General features: G+C 48.1%; 1 protein-coding gene across 1 annotated transcript; it reads left to right on the top strand.

The window, feature by feature from the left end:
• Positions 1-8,307: 8,307 nt before the first annotated feature.
• On the top strand, positions 8,308-9,162 carry TRIM52 (tripartite motif containing 52; the record flags this gene model as incomplete). The annotated part of the gene is given in 6 exon segments (XM_033096929.1): positions 8,308-8,514; positions 8,516-8,697; positions 8,699-8,764; positions 8,766-8,941; positions 8,944-8,983; positions 8,985-9,162. Coding segments are annotated over 6 exon segments (849 nt in total), but the record flags the coding sequence as incomplete, so codon positions are not given.
• Positions 9,163-14,578: the final 5,416 nt, after the last annotated feature.

Genomic DNA, 14,578 nt, shown 5'->3' with positions numbered 1-14,578 from the left:
AAACTAGAAGTTTCTTTTTGGTTTGGCATCAAAACCTGACCTGAAGTAAGACTATTTGTACTCTATTTACTTCCTCTAGTCTTCCTTTTCACAATTTTCCACATAAATACCAATGTATCTGATTATGAAGTATCACCCCAGACCTCCTGGGAGTGTTATGCCATATTCATTCAGCATCCACACCTGGGTCCCTTTCTAAACTCCAAAGAATTCTAAATTCTTTGGATTTAGAATTCCCAAGGGTTTTGGGTAAGGGGTCTTGGACCCGTGTTAATAAAGTTTTATGGTAATAAATATGTGTATTTATTTTTTACAGTTGTCAGTTTGCATGGTAGGATAAGTTGGGGTGCGAGGTGGGTCTGACCCCCACGGATGGATGTGCGAGTGCCTGGGTGGACCCTCAGGGCTCCCTTAGCCCCAGATGCATTTAGTGCCTCCCAAGCTGAGGTTGAACCTTCTTCCCTGGGGAAGGGTGGGGGCTGAGTGTGGTTGGGGAGCAGACTGGAGGAGGCTCCTGGCCAACCAGTGTCATTGAATTGGTACAGCCATGTCGCCTTTCTGTCCCCAACCCACCCAAGACTTCAGACTCCTCCACAGACCCCCAGACCCATCCCCCAGCTTTGGTCCTGCCCAGGCAAGCACAGAGTTTACACTGGTGGCTTGCATGGCTTTGTCCAGATCTGCACTTCTCCATGTCCAGGGCCCTGAATGTTTACCTCTAGGGCTGCAGGATTATAGGACTATCTCTCCAGATGAGGAAAAAAGGTCACGAGGCCATGGACTGGTACAGTGCCACAGTGGCCCCTACAGGACAGCAGCAGGGCCCCGCCCACCTGCTACCAAATGTAGTCACTTCACTCTTCCAAGTGTCCTCATTGGCTCCTTGGTTTAGGAACTGTCTGAGGGTAAGGGGTCATCCTGTCTACATCTGTCCTGGATATCCATCAGCAAACCCTTGTCTTTTGCACCTCAGTGCCTTCTCCTGCTGGCTTTCCTGTCCTCTGCCCACCTGACCATCCGACTTACTAAAACATGGTATCTACATGGGAGCCTGGGGCTCCTGGGAAATGGGGGCTGGTAGACAGGAGAAGTGCCCCGAGAGGTGTCAATATAAGAACATCTACACCTGTAGAGAATTTTTATAAGTATTTATTTGAGCCCAACTGACGACATTCCTGGGAAGCAAGATCTCAGATGCTCTGGAGAATGACAGTTTTGTAGTTTCTTTTACACATTTGAAATTAAGGAGGGACCATATGGAAGATTACATGGAGGTGGGAGAAAGCAAGGGACAGGATAGTTAACATGATTATGTGCTCCCTTGAGGGTGGTTACCCTTCCAGGGATCTGGAAAAGATTTACTTCTGGCATTTCAAATGTGTGTTATGGAGATGCACAGAAACAATGGGCAGGGCTGCTTAAGGCAAAGATAAGCCTTTTACTAAAGAAGTTACAGGCCTGAGGTGTGACTACCCACCAATACCAGCCAAGTTAGGAATTTATGATCAGATCACCCTGTGGGGACAGAGCCAGGAGTGCAGTTTCCAGGCCGGGTAGTAAATGACCATCAGCTGTGGCTAGTTGGCTGTCAGCCGTAATCAGTGAGCCATTGGCCACTAATATAACTGCTGTGGCTATGCTAGCAGCAAATGGGGGCTAGCAAGAAGATGGTGGCTGAGCTTGCAAGAGGGGATTGCAGTTGGTACAGCGGATTGAAGCTAGCAAGTGAGGTTGGTCAGTTGGCAGAGAGAGAGAAGCAGAGGGCAGGTTGCAGGTCATGTGGATCCTGCTTCCTGTGTCTCCAACCCAGCTGCCAGCGAGACTATAGTGGTATGACTCCCCTATCTCTGGCTCCGTGGGTGTTCCTTTTTGGCCTCACCACGTCCTGCGTTCTTATGTGGGGAGCGGGACCAGAGACCCCGCATGACAGCCTGCATGACAATCCTGTGAGGTTACTTTCCATAGAACCCCTTTTTTTTCCACAGAGGGGATACTGCTACAGTGCCCACTTGCTTGGGGGGGGGTCTTCTTTCTGTGTCCTGTGTTCTACTAACCCTTCGCCAGCTGGAGCAGCCCCCACCCTGATTCACACACCAGACAGAATCTACTGTTTGTGGTGATGTGCTGAATGAATGAATTCATTAGTGAACAAGAATGAATCGTGGGTATTCAGTGAATAAGATTAGATCCATACCCATGAAATGGCAAGGCTTTCGTACAAGCCACCTTCACTGCGACCTCACTGTTCTGACCATGCCTGTCCTCCCTGAGGCCTCCTGGAACTCTCCAGAGTTCATGCTCAAGCCGCCCTCCTGGAAGCCCTTCTGGACATCTCTGCTCTGAGGTCCCACAGCACCCACACCTGTGACTTCAGAGTGCCATGACGAGTAGCACAGGGCGTGCCCAGGCTGGCCATGGGGACAGCAAAAAAGGCCAGCAGGAAGGCCCAGACCTGGGCTCATCTTTGTTTTCCCTCCAACTTCCCAGAGAAGCTCACAGACCAGGGTGAATCACAAGAGTAACTGAGAGCATAGGCTGTCTCACCTGTGTCTTTTTAGCCTCTCCTTGTCCCTGAACTACCCCGTAACTGAACAGTAAGATCTGGAATGGAGACACATAGCCTCTGTTAAGGCAAACAACTAGGGAGGAGGGAGTCAGCCTCCCCACTGCCTATGACAAAGGGCTGACCCTCGCTTGGCCAGGCCACTCCCGGCTTTTGCTGCACAGTGACTCCGGGAGCCAGAGCCGTCAGCACTGCAGTGGGGTTGAGTTCAAGGAGAGTGAGACTGTGCTGAACTCCCTCTTCCCCTGGCATCTAGGGGTTGGGGACGGGCTATAGGCTTCCAGGTGGGTCTCCCATCCAGAGATTAAAGCCTGGACCCCTGCCTGACCCTGAATCAGGTGGGCCGAGAGGAGGGCAGCCCAGAGCTGGCCTTCTCGGGGGCTCTCCAACGGGTTCTCAAGCACACATCCTCCGTGTTCTTCCCTGCCCACGCACCAGGGGCAAGGGTGCAGGAGGAACTATTCTAGCTCAACTGTCTGCCATCCAGCCTCTATCCCCATCAGGAGATGAGGTAGGTGCCTGGCATTCATCTTCTTCAACTCCATAGGGCAGCTGGGCAGGTGGCGGCAGAGAAAGCCCATTAAGATCAATGAGTCAGTGACAGACTGGACTCAAGGTCTTCCCAAAAATCACTGATGGTCAGAACGTCCTGCTCCTAAGGCCCCTAAATCCATGTGCTGCCTGAGGACTGGTGGTACTTGCCAGGCTGGCCTGGCCTGCTCTGCAGAGAGGACTGGCAAGGAGAGACCTAGGGGTGCCCTCCGGCATTCCTGGTTACAGACTCTCAGCCTCAGCGTCCCAGTCCGGTCCTGCCCAACATGCCTAGTGAAATGATCAAAGTGCAGGGGACCTTAATTCCAAGGTTTAAATAATAAGTAAGACAGACTAAAAACTAACATATGTGTCCCTCTGACCCACAGACTCCACTCCTAAATCTTATGCCCAGGAGAAGGAAATGCATACTATGTTCACAAAAGGACAGAATCAAGTGTTTGAAGCACTGTTCATGATAAGCCCCAAACAGGAAACAACCCAAATGTCCACCCACAGAAGAACAGATAAACACATTTGCTCTAATTACACAATGGAATCGTTACACCAAATGAGACGGAACAATCTATTACTATGATAGCATGATGAATCTCCTGGACATGAAGTAAAATGAAAGAAACCAAGCAGAAAAGCATGCACTGTATGGTACCAAGCATTCTACTGTATGATTTCATTTCTATGAAGTTCACCAACAGACAAAACTAACCCCAGCTAAAGAAGTTGGGACAGTGGTTACCTTGAGTCAGGCATAGGTTGGGGTGACCCAGGATTTCTGGGGGTGTGCCTTTTCTTGTCCTGGATGTCCACTTTGAAAAATTATTGAAGCTTCAAATTTATGATTTGCGCATTTCTGTGCAGATGTTACATTTCAAGCAGAGCTGAGAGACAGGACCACCAATATTCCTGGAATCTGTAATAGGGAGACCAGCCAAATTCCACAACCAGACCCGAGACCAACCCACTGGTTACACTCACCGTCTGCAACCAGGACCTCTGCACTCTGATTGGGGGCAGGGAGGGCCAGGGGTGGGAGAAGAGCCTGAGTCTGGCACCCAGAGGGGAGACACCCGCCAGAACTATCACATCAGATGGCACTCCGGAGTTCCTCCTCTGGCCTCCTAGCCCAGGGGTTGGCAAACTTTTTCTGTAAAGTGTCAGTAAATATTTTAGACTTTTCTGGCCACATACAGTCTCTGTCCATATAGTCATTTTCATTTTCTTTATATATTCTTACCACCCCTTTAAAATTTAAAAACTATTCTTAGCTCTTGTGCCTTACAAAAACGAAACGTGGGCCAGATTTGCCAACCCCTGTGCGGCCGAACCCATGCTAGACCACCTCTCTGGTACCTCTGACAAATGGTCCCCAGTGTCTGTGAGACAAGGAATTGATTACCTCACCAGGAACAGGAATTTCATCGTCTGCAGCTGAACTCCTGTGTGGGCTTCGCCAGCCTAAAAAGGCTGCTGTGAGTTCCCATGGATAAATTTTTTGAAATCAGAGTCCTGAGAAAAATGCCCTGGCAGCCTTCCCTGTTGCTGAGCCCTAGCCTGATTGCCCTCCACTGCGGCATTTTCCCAGTGCCCCTGAGTAGTGGCACCTGAGGCCCTGTGTGCCTGGCGGCCTATCCTCACAACCCACAGCTCCCAGCTGAGTTCAGGAGAAAGCTAGCAGTCCTGCAAATAGAGAGTTTGCCTGGTTGGTAGGGGATGTGGGGGCTGCAAGAGAGCTTTAAACCAAGCCTCCCGTACACCCTGGAAAAGATCAGCTAAGCTTCACAATGTGATGGAATCTGAACAAAGCCCCTCTCCCGGCTGCCCCTTGGATTTGAGGAGAGGCAATTTAGAGAAGAAAGGAAGACGAAATAGGTGTTGAACTTCACAGACCCTCATTCACTCAGGTATTCTGGATGTCGGGTGCTCACTCTGTTCCTTTAGGTCCCACCACTTCCTTAGATGCCCCGTCTAGCCTTCTCTCACCATCTTGTCCCACATGCTCCCCCTGCTCTTTTTCTTCAGCTGTCCTTCCCACCTGGGCTCAGTTCCTCTGAGGCAGGCAGGGACGTGCTTTTGAGCAGCCCCCTCTTCCCTCCATCTGCTCCCCAGCTCATTCCCCCACCCCCTTCTGTGTAGGGCAGACCCTGCAGAGAGGGGGAAGTATTCCAGCCTTGAAGTTCAGTTCCAGTTCTTGTTGCTCAGACACCCCCTCCCCACCCCCACGCACGGCTTCTCAGGCTACATGACCTCTACGAAGGCTCCCAGATTGTATACTGGGAGTCTTAGTTCCCTAACAAATAACACCACCAATAGATGTCCCACCTTAGACAGGTCAGGCCTTGGTTTCAATTCCCTCCCTCTCCAGACATAAGTCTCTCAGAACTAGGACGGCATATGGTAGGCTATTTTTCACCACAGGGTCCCTATTCAAAGTGGGAGAGAAAAGGAAATGGGGGAAGAGTTCCTTCCAAGGCTCACCTACTACAGGACAGGAATATATTGGCAGAAGTTGAGGATACAAAAATAACTCCAGTGGGCACTGCTTCACTTTACAGATGTCAGTTAATCCAACTTCACAACAACCCATGACGTGTGTGCTACTATCATCTTTACTTTTCAGATAGGAAACTGCCACACAGAGATGTTAAGAAACTAATGCAAGGTCACACAGGGAATGACAGAGTTGGGATCCTAACACAGCCTGGTCCAGTGTCAGGTAAGAGTCTCCTGCAGGAGATTATGCCTGGGAAGCCCTGAAGGATTATTAGGAATTATATCTAGGTGAGGTCGTGAGACCAGAGCCCTCTAGGTGGGACAACAGTATGTCCATAGAGGCAACAGCCTCCCGTGAGTCAGACTTTCATTTCAGGTGGAGGTTCTGGTGGCTTCCGGATGGACTGAAATGAGGGCAATGAGCCTTTAGGATACTTGTCCAGTTGGAAGGATGGCAGGCACAGGGAAGGAGGCAGCCTAGATCTGAGAAGATAAAAATCAGCAGGACATAATTCATTTACTTACTCAGCAGGTATGTAGGGAGCGTTCACCGTATGTTCAGCACTAAGATAGAGGACTTGTCTACACAATGTGGAATAGCACATTTACCATCCTTGCTCTGTGGAACTTTCGGTTCAAGTTTGGGCCCCGAGACGGAGAGGAGGGGTTTCAGGGTGCATTGAAGGTTCCATTAGGACAGGTGATGCTCCTCAGCGACCAATGAGTGAGGGGTACAATCACTCCAATGGGTCTTACACAGCATTTTATTGAAGTAAAATAGAACATATCGGGCAGGGTGCCTTGAATGCCATAAGGGAAAGAACAATTCCCAGAAATTCTGTTTGTTACATACGTGTATGTGCAAGTCTTATCGGATCAATATGTGCAATATACTTCTTACTGAGGGTCAAGTAAAAATAGAAAAAAACCCGTAAAACCTTCCTGAAGGATGACCACACATCTATTAACTGTACTTGAAGGGTACAGGTGTAGAATTGACAGAATTAACCCCTGGTCGTTCTCAGAAAGTGAAAGAATTCACAGACTCAAAAGGAATAGAAGTGAGAAGGTTTATTTAAGAAGACAGGCGCTGGCAAAGAGGCTGCCGGGGGTAGAGTCTCCAGTGGACAACTGCACCTAACTTTAGGTTGTCTTTTTTTAATATAGGAAAGGTAGGTAGATTTTCTTACAGCAGTTTATGTGATGTATATACTGAGATTATATGATTGACATATGCAGGTTATATAACTAGTTTCTTTCTGAGCATGCTCTTACCCATAATGCATACAGCAAAACAGGGGGGCAGGGTCAAGCCTCAATGTTCCTTTTATTCTAATTGTATTGTAATGCGGCTGCAGTTCATGCTGGGGGCAGGCTTCAGCGATCTGGGCAGGTGTCAAAAACTAGGTATTTCTGGTTATTTTATTTCCTTTTTCTAAGGATGCCTCCACAGAAAAATTCATCTCCACAGACTGAGTCTTAGTAGTCCCCCTGAGGAGGGAAGGCACGCCTGGGCAGTCCCGCTGGGGCTCACTTTTATTAACTCTTTTTCTGCCTCATCATAAGAGACTGATCATGTCTCCCTTTAAAAAAATTTTTTTTTATTCCTGTAACATGGATAAATGCAAGTGGATGGACAAGTGGATGGATGGGTTTTGCATGCATAGGATGAATGGAAGGCTAGATAGAATGAAAAAATGAATGGGTAGTTGGGTGCGTGAATGCATGTATGCATGCGTGCATAAATAAGTGTAAGGAGTATGGATGGAGGCCAAAAGACCTACAAAAGTCAATGTAGGGCTAAGTCTGCAGTGTCTGAGGGGTCGTGGAACAGTGGAGATGAACACAGAAGTTAAGGTGGGAGAGGTCAGGGTTGGGAGGCCGAGGCTGTGCAGAACACAAGGAGTGCCCTGGTTTGAAGAGGAAAGTTGGAGACACACAAGTCCCCGTGCAAGATCCTTTGACCTCACCGTCACTCCGCACCACAAGCTCAGTCCTGCCTGGTTCCTGCAGACCACATTGCAGATCGCTGCGGCTGCCAAGCTAGAGACCTCCCTACCACAAAGGCCTCTGGCTACAAAAGCCAGAAGTGTACGAGAGCATCTGAGCTTGGCCTACCGCACTTACCACCCTTTTGGGTCCGTCTCCCCAGCGGCCGAGTCTCCCCAGCGGCCACTGGACTCTGTGTCTGGATAGTTAAAACGTGCTTAACGCTCCCCAATGGCTTAAATCAATTCTCTCTCCGCCTATTCTCACGAAGCTATCTGAGGCGGCTGGACCCGCGCAGCGGCAACGCTGGGCGTCTCCTGGGGGTACCATAGAGATATTGTCCTCTGTGGGCCCAGACCGCCCCCTCATGGTGGGTTAGAGCGCCCACATCATTTTCGGTCGTCTCAGGCCGGCTAAGGAAAGCCGGTACCTGAGGAGGACGCTGGGTCCGGCAAACCTGGAGGGAGGTGAGAAACGTGGTGGAATCTGGGTTTGCACGCTGAGCCTCGAGGGTAAGTGGGAGCTGAAACCTGGTTCTGCCCCCGCTGCCCTCGGAGGACAGCTTTGAATCCAGACCCGGGGCCTTTGCGCCTCGAGCTGGGAAAAGCCTGAGAGAGGGGAGCAAGACTTGTCTGTGGGCCCGAGGAGGAAGAGCAGGGTCGAGGAGTCTTAGGTCACCACGTCCCTCAAGCCCCTCCCTAGCTCTAAGCTGACGCATCCACACCTGCCCACAGCGCATTAAGATAGCTGGGTACGCCACTACTCCCAGCCCTGTGCAGACCCCTCAGGAGGAAGCGGTGTGCGCCATCTCCCTGGATTACTTCACGGACCTCCCAAGTCGATCGGCTGTGAGTTTCTGCCGGGGTTGTGTGACCCAGCTGTGGGGCAAGGAGGACGAGGAAGACGGGAGGAGGAAGAGGAAGACGGGAGGAGGAAGGTGAATGGGAGGAGGACGACGGCAACGAGGCGGTGGGGGCCATTGGTGGATGGGACAACTCTATTCGAGAGGTATTGTACCAGGGGAATGCTGACGAGTTGTTCCAGGACCAAGAGGATGATGAACCCTGGGTCGGTGACGGTGGCATAAGGAATTGGGACAACATGGCCCGTGTGGGACCCGGAGGAAAAGGAAGATCGGGACTATTACCTGGGAGGCTTGAGACATGGCCTGAGACGTCTACCGGGAAGAAGAGACACTGGAAGAATACCGTGAGGACACCGACGATCTGTATCCAGACACCCACCTGCCTCCTCCTCCGGCCCTTTCAGGGCAGTTCACCTGCCCCCAGTGCCGAAAGAGCTTTACACATCGCAGCTTTCCTCCCAATTTACAGCTGGCTAACACAGTAGGATAATTCGCCAGATGTGCCCCAGTCCTTATCGAGGGGGTTGGGGATGATCAGGGCATCTGTTCCAAACACCAGGAAGCCCTGAAGCTCTTCTGCGAGGTGGACGAAGAGGCCATCTGTGTGGTGTGTCGTGAATCCAGGAGCCACAAACAGCACAGCGTGGTGCCATTGGAGGCGGTGGTGCAGGAGTACAAGGTGAGAGGCATAAGGAGGGAATGAGGGTGTTTGAAAGGAGTGGGGCATGGGGAGTTATAGTTTATAATATCAAATTTAGTGTTGTCAAGTTAAAAAAAAAAGTTAATTCTTCATAATATAATAAACACAGTTGGGAAGAACTCCTCGGCTGGTGGGAGTGCAAAGATAAGAGCAAGAAGTATTCAGAATAAGGCCTATAATTGATGGGGAGTGTGACAGGTTGGGCAGCCACAGATGTTCAGTGTAGATACAGTGCCATTTATAGTGCTATTTGTATCACATATCCAGGACAGTTGTATCATTTCCAGGTCAATATTCTTTTAGTTTAATTTTGTATAAAGAGGCTTTTTACTTCTAAAAAGCTTATTTACATCTTCCATTTTGTCCATCTCATGAGTTAGAGTTTGTTTTGCCTCTTCAAGCTAGAAGCAAAGGATTATGAAAGATCATTTCGATTTGACCAAAGGGCACCATTAAATAGTGTAAGGTTTTAGGCAGCAGACGGGTGTATAAAGAAAATCCAGGCGTAACTGGATGCCTATATTGCCCTGCCACCACACTGCTGCCCATAAAATCATCGCTCTGCAAGAAGGACCAGATGTGGACAAGCCAGGGTGGTGCAGGCGGTGGGAGCGCCATGCTCCGAACACCTGAGGTGGCCGGTTCAATTCCCACATGGGCCAGTGAGCTGCGCTCTTTACAGCTAAGATTGTGAACAACAGCTCTCTCTGGGGCTGGGCTGCCCTGGGCTGCCCGCGGCCATGCTGTGAGTGGCTGCCAGCTGATAACCGGCAACCAACTGCCTCAGCCAGGGAAGGGGGGCAGGCAGAAGAAGGGAAAAAAAAAAAGACCAGATGCTTCCATCATCAGTACTCCTTGGTTTTGTTTCTCCTTTGAGGTAGCAAAAGAACCAAAAATTTTTTTGAGGCTCTTATCAAGTATATATTCGTTATACTATAGATGATAGGGTCAACTTCTTCAGTTGAGTTATTTATCTGAAAGTACTGAGCAGTGACACCATGCCAAACACTGTTTAATTTCTGTCATTAAAAACAGTGGAATGTTCTGCAAAGCACAGTGCTCTACAGCTTAAAATTGGGCAGTATCAGGATATTAACAAGAATCTTTGAAGGCTATGAAAGCCTAATGTTAAATAGCCTTTTTAATTGCAAAGGACAAAAAAATGGGGAAACTCGTGAAACCCTGCATTCCGAGTGCTGCCACAACTTTGAGAGGAAATTAAAGAATCCCGGAATTTCTTCATCTACTTCTTCAGTCTTAACTCTGAACTGATGACTCAGTATATCAAACTGCAGGTTTAAAAAACATCAGCTTATCCTTCTTTGCTATTAGTTGATATGAATCTATTGATGAATATAATTGTGCTTTTCTTATGATCACCATTAAGCTTTCAAAAGTGTGGATGTGCTGTTTTCCCAAGCCTAATACTCGACCACTAAAGACAGTATTTTTGAAGCTGTATCAAATGAAGTGAGTTAGAGGGAAAATTAGGAGTTTACATTGATGGTGTAACATCATTGCCATGTTTTAGATCCGGGTTTTGGACAAAAATTGAAGAACGCTGGCATCAAGATGTACTGCAGCAGTCACCACCAAATATTAAGTTCCATCCATCAGCCCGTAATCTACTGGAAATGTTCAGCCTTGCTGACAGCATAGCCACTGTGAAAACCAGCACATGTAACCCCAGTTTGTCTTGGTTTTGGAACATCTCAATGCCATTCAGTGTTTTGTTACATAACTGAGGGGTTCCTTGGTTGTCAAGGAACAGGATTCAGCTGAATGTATGAACAGAACAGATTTTGGAACATCAATGACAGAACCCTGACTTTGGAACACCAATGGAAAAGACTATACTTTAAAAATTCAAAAATTATAACTTTCTGCAGAATTTAACACAATGCAGCTTAAAATACATTGACCCTGAAATGTCAATGGGCAAACACCAAGATCATTGTTCATTATGAAATAATACTTCAAGCAAAACTTGCCAAAAATACAGCGACTGACAGCAAACTCATGCTAAAAATGTCTAATTTTCTTGGCCCATCTTTTGAGGACCACATTCATCAATGTTATTTCAAGAAAAAATAGTGAAATATCCAGAACTATTTTGGGTGATATGTTCTTGCCCTTGTTCTTAAAACATTCCTGTCATAGCTTTTGGGAAGAATGTGTTTCACACTGATGTCAGTCCTCACTGGAAGAACTTCAAGAGGATTTCATGGAACTCAAAGTCTGTTTTTACTAGAAACTTCTAGATAAATACTCTAGAGAAATTTCGGTGTGAAATGTCTAAACAAATGAGAAGACTTCACTCGTCATTCCATTTTACCCTTACATCTTAAAAGCTTTTCTTTTTTTGGCTATATCTAGCTGTGAGGAGGAAACAGTGCAAGAGTGTGTTAAAGCAGCAGCTGTTGTTGTGTTGCATATTCTACACCACCCAGGACAAAAGTTAAAGTTTAACTGGTTATCACATCACCTGAATAAAATTTTGCCTTCCAAAGTTATCATTTTTGATTAATTGACAAACTTAAAAATTTAAATATTGCTGGAGGGAGAATGTGAAATTTTTAGCTATAAGTAGAAGCCTGGGTTACAAAAATGTTGAGAAAAAGCGGTATACCCATGTCCACCAGATGCTCATCTCTTTACTGACTGTCTTCCCTGCTATGTTCACCTGTTGACCACAGTGTCACAAGTCCGAATGCTTAAACTTAACCTTGCTCCTCTCTATTCCTGTGGCTGGCTGTACCTGGGAACCCACTGTCATGCAGGGTGTCATGCGGGGTCTCAGCTCCCACTCCCCACATAAGAATGCAGGACATGGTGAGGCCAAAAAGGAACACCCACAGAGCCATAGATAGGGGAGTCACACCACTATATTCTCGCTGGCGGCTGGGTGGGAGACACAGGAAGCAGCAGCTACACGACCTAAAATCTGCTCTCCACTTATCTCTGCCAACCAACCTCACTTGCTAGCTGCAACCCGCCGTGCTAACTGCAATCCACGCTTGCCAGCACCATCTTCTTGCTAGCCCCCATTTGCTGCTAGCGAAGCCACGGCAGTTATATTAGTGGACAATGGCTCACTGGTTACAACTGACAGCCAACTAGCCACAGCTGATGGCCATCCAATCACAGTTGATGGCCATTTACTACCTGAGCCAGCACCTTTCCACCTGAGGCCAAGAGCCTGGAAACTGCACTCCTGGCTCTGTCCCCACACTCCATCTTCACACAGACTCGCTACACATCTGAAATCCTCAACTCCAACTGCACTAAGACCTTAGCGCTTAGCCTCCTGATGCAGTTAAGCACACTCCACTTATACCTGCCCTTTAGCTGTATGGAGGTCACTGTTCCATTGACTCCTAATTGTTTTCCTTCCCAATTGGTCAGATCCTCGCTAGTCTTCCTTCCTATCCCACTGAGCCTGGACCTCACGCTTAGTCTGGGCACGAAGAACTGATCCATGTTGTGGTCTAGACCGAGGTTTCTAACCTCAGCACTGCTAAACTTTTGAGTGAGATAATTCTTTATTGGGGTTGAGTCCTGTGCATAGTAGGGTGGGGACAGAGCCAGCAGTGCAGTTTCCAGGCTCTCGGCCTCACATAGAAAGGTTCTGGCTCAGGTAGTAAATGGCCATCAACTGTGATTGGATGGCCATCAGCTGTGGCTAGTTGGCCGTCAGCTATAACCAGTGAGCCATTGGCCACTAATATAACTGCTGTGGCTATGCTAGCAGCAAATGGTGGCTGAGTTGACAAGCGCGGATTGCAGTTAGCACGGCAGATTGCAGCTAGCAAGAGGGGTTGGTTGGTTGGCAGAGGTGCAGATTACAGTTAGCAACTGAGGTTGGTTGACAGAGAAGTGGACGGCTGGTTGCGGATCATGTGGCTCCTGCTTCCTGTGTCTCTAACCCAGCCGCCAGCGAGAGTGTAGTAGTGTGGCTCCCCTATGTATGACTCCGTGGTTGTTCCTTTCTGGCCTCACTGTATCCTGCCTTCTCGTGTGGGGAGCGGGAGCTGAGACCCCGCATGACACCCTGAATGACGGGTACTTAGCAGCATCCCTGGTCTCCACCGAATAGATCGAAGTAGCACCCACTAGTCGTGACAACAAATGTCTCCAGACCTGTCAGATGTCAGGGGAGGGAGCGTTGAGAACCACTGGTCTAGACTCAGGGAAACCAGACACAGCATGCCATTACCAGCCTCACTTAGGCCCTATAGCCAGCGCCTGGCACAGGTGTTCCAAAGTGTTCAGTGAAAGAACAGCCTCACCTAGCCGGAAGCTTGTTAAATGTAGTCTTAACATCAGCGATTAATTGATAGGACCCAGACTTCTCCCAGCTCTTGGCATGCAGGTAGCAGGGTCAGCAAGGCTTTTTCAAACATTAGAACTGCCATTTGGGAGAAAAGGACTACGACAGACAAAGCAAACATGACATCAAATCTGGAAATAAGTAGTAGAAGGCACTTTAGCTACTCCTCAGTTTCAGCAAGGCCGTAGGGCAGTCTTTTCTGTTCTAAGTATTATGCAGAAGTAACACGCTAGACCAAAGTCAGCCTGCTCTGGTCAGAGTGGGGGTGGCCCTGGGCCGATACACACTAACATCAGCCCTAAGGTACTTTCTTAAATGCCAAGGTTCCCCTGCCGTTGCCCATCAACCTATGGACCCTATGCCACGCCTCCTGGAACTTTTATGGGACCTACAGATTCCGTGTATTTCCCAGCCCCAGGCCCTGACTCCCTCTGAAAGTTATGCTATAACAGTGACGTTACTACAAATACTTACTGCTAAGATTACAGAAGGGGGGAGGCAGGGCCACTAGTCCTCTAGACCAGGTCTAAAGGACTTTCTGCAATGATGGACGTGTTCTCAGTCTCTGCTGTCTTGACACAGGAGGTACCACTAGCTACATATACTTCTGAGCTAGTGCAACTCAGGATCTGAATTTGTAATTGTATTTAATTTTAATTGATTTTAAATAGTCATACTTGGCTGGTGGCTATCAAATCACTATACAGTTCTGTGCAAAGAAGGCAGGTTGAATTCTGGTCCTTCCTAGGACACTAAAGGGCAGTACCAAGTGATAAGGGAAGATGAGAACAGGTGAGACCACTTTCTTTCCCCAATCACAAGAAATAGGCTGCAAGATGATATTTTTAGGCATAAAAAGAGAAAATATTTAAAAGAAGGCTTTCTTCTATGTTGTTTTTCTTTTCATCAGACCAAATCAGCCTTGAGCACTTCATTTGTGGTCCATCACAAGTGCAGGGAGGGCATGCCAGGGGAGAAACTCTAATGGAAGTTAACTACAAAATAAACTGTATTGCCCCCTTCCTAAAAGAGCTTAGTTGTGTCCTCAAAACAGGAAGGATGTAAGTATAAATGAGGTTTATTTCTTTA

Source organism: Rhinolophus ferrumequinum, chromosome 24, assembly GCF_004115265.2.
Source record: "Rhinolophus ferrumequinum isolate MPI-CBG mRhiFer1 chromosome 24, mRhiFer1_v1.p, whole genome shotgun sequence".
NCBI lineage: Eukaryota > Metazoa > Chordata > Mammalia > Chiroptera > Rhinolophidae > Rhinolophus > Rhinolophus ferrumequinum.
This window is presented reverse-complemented; position numbering and strand designations above follow the sequence as displayed.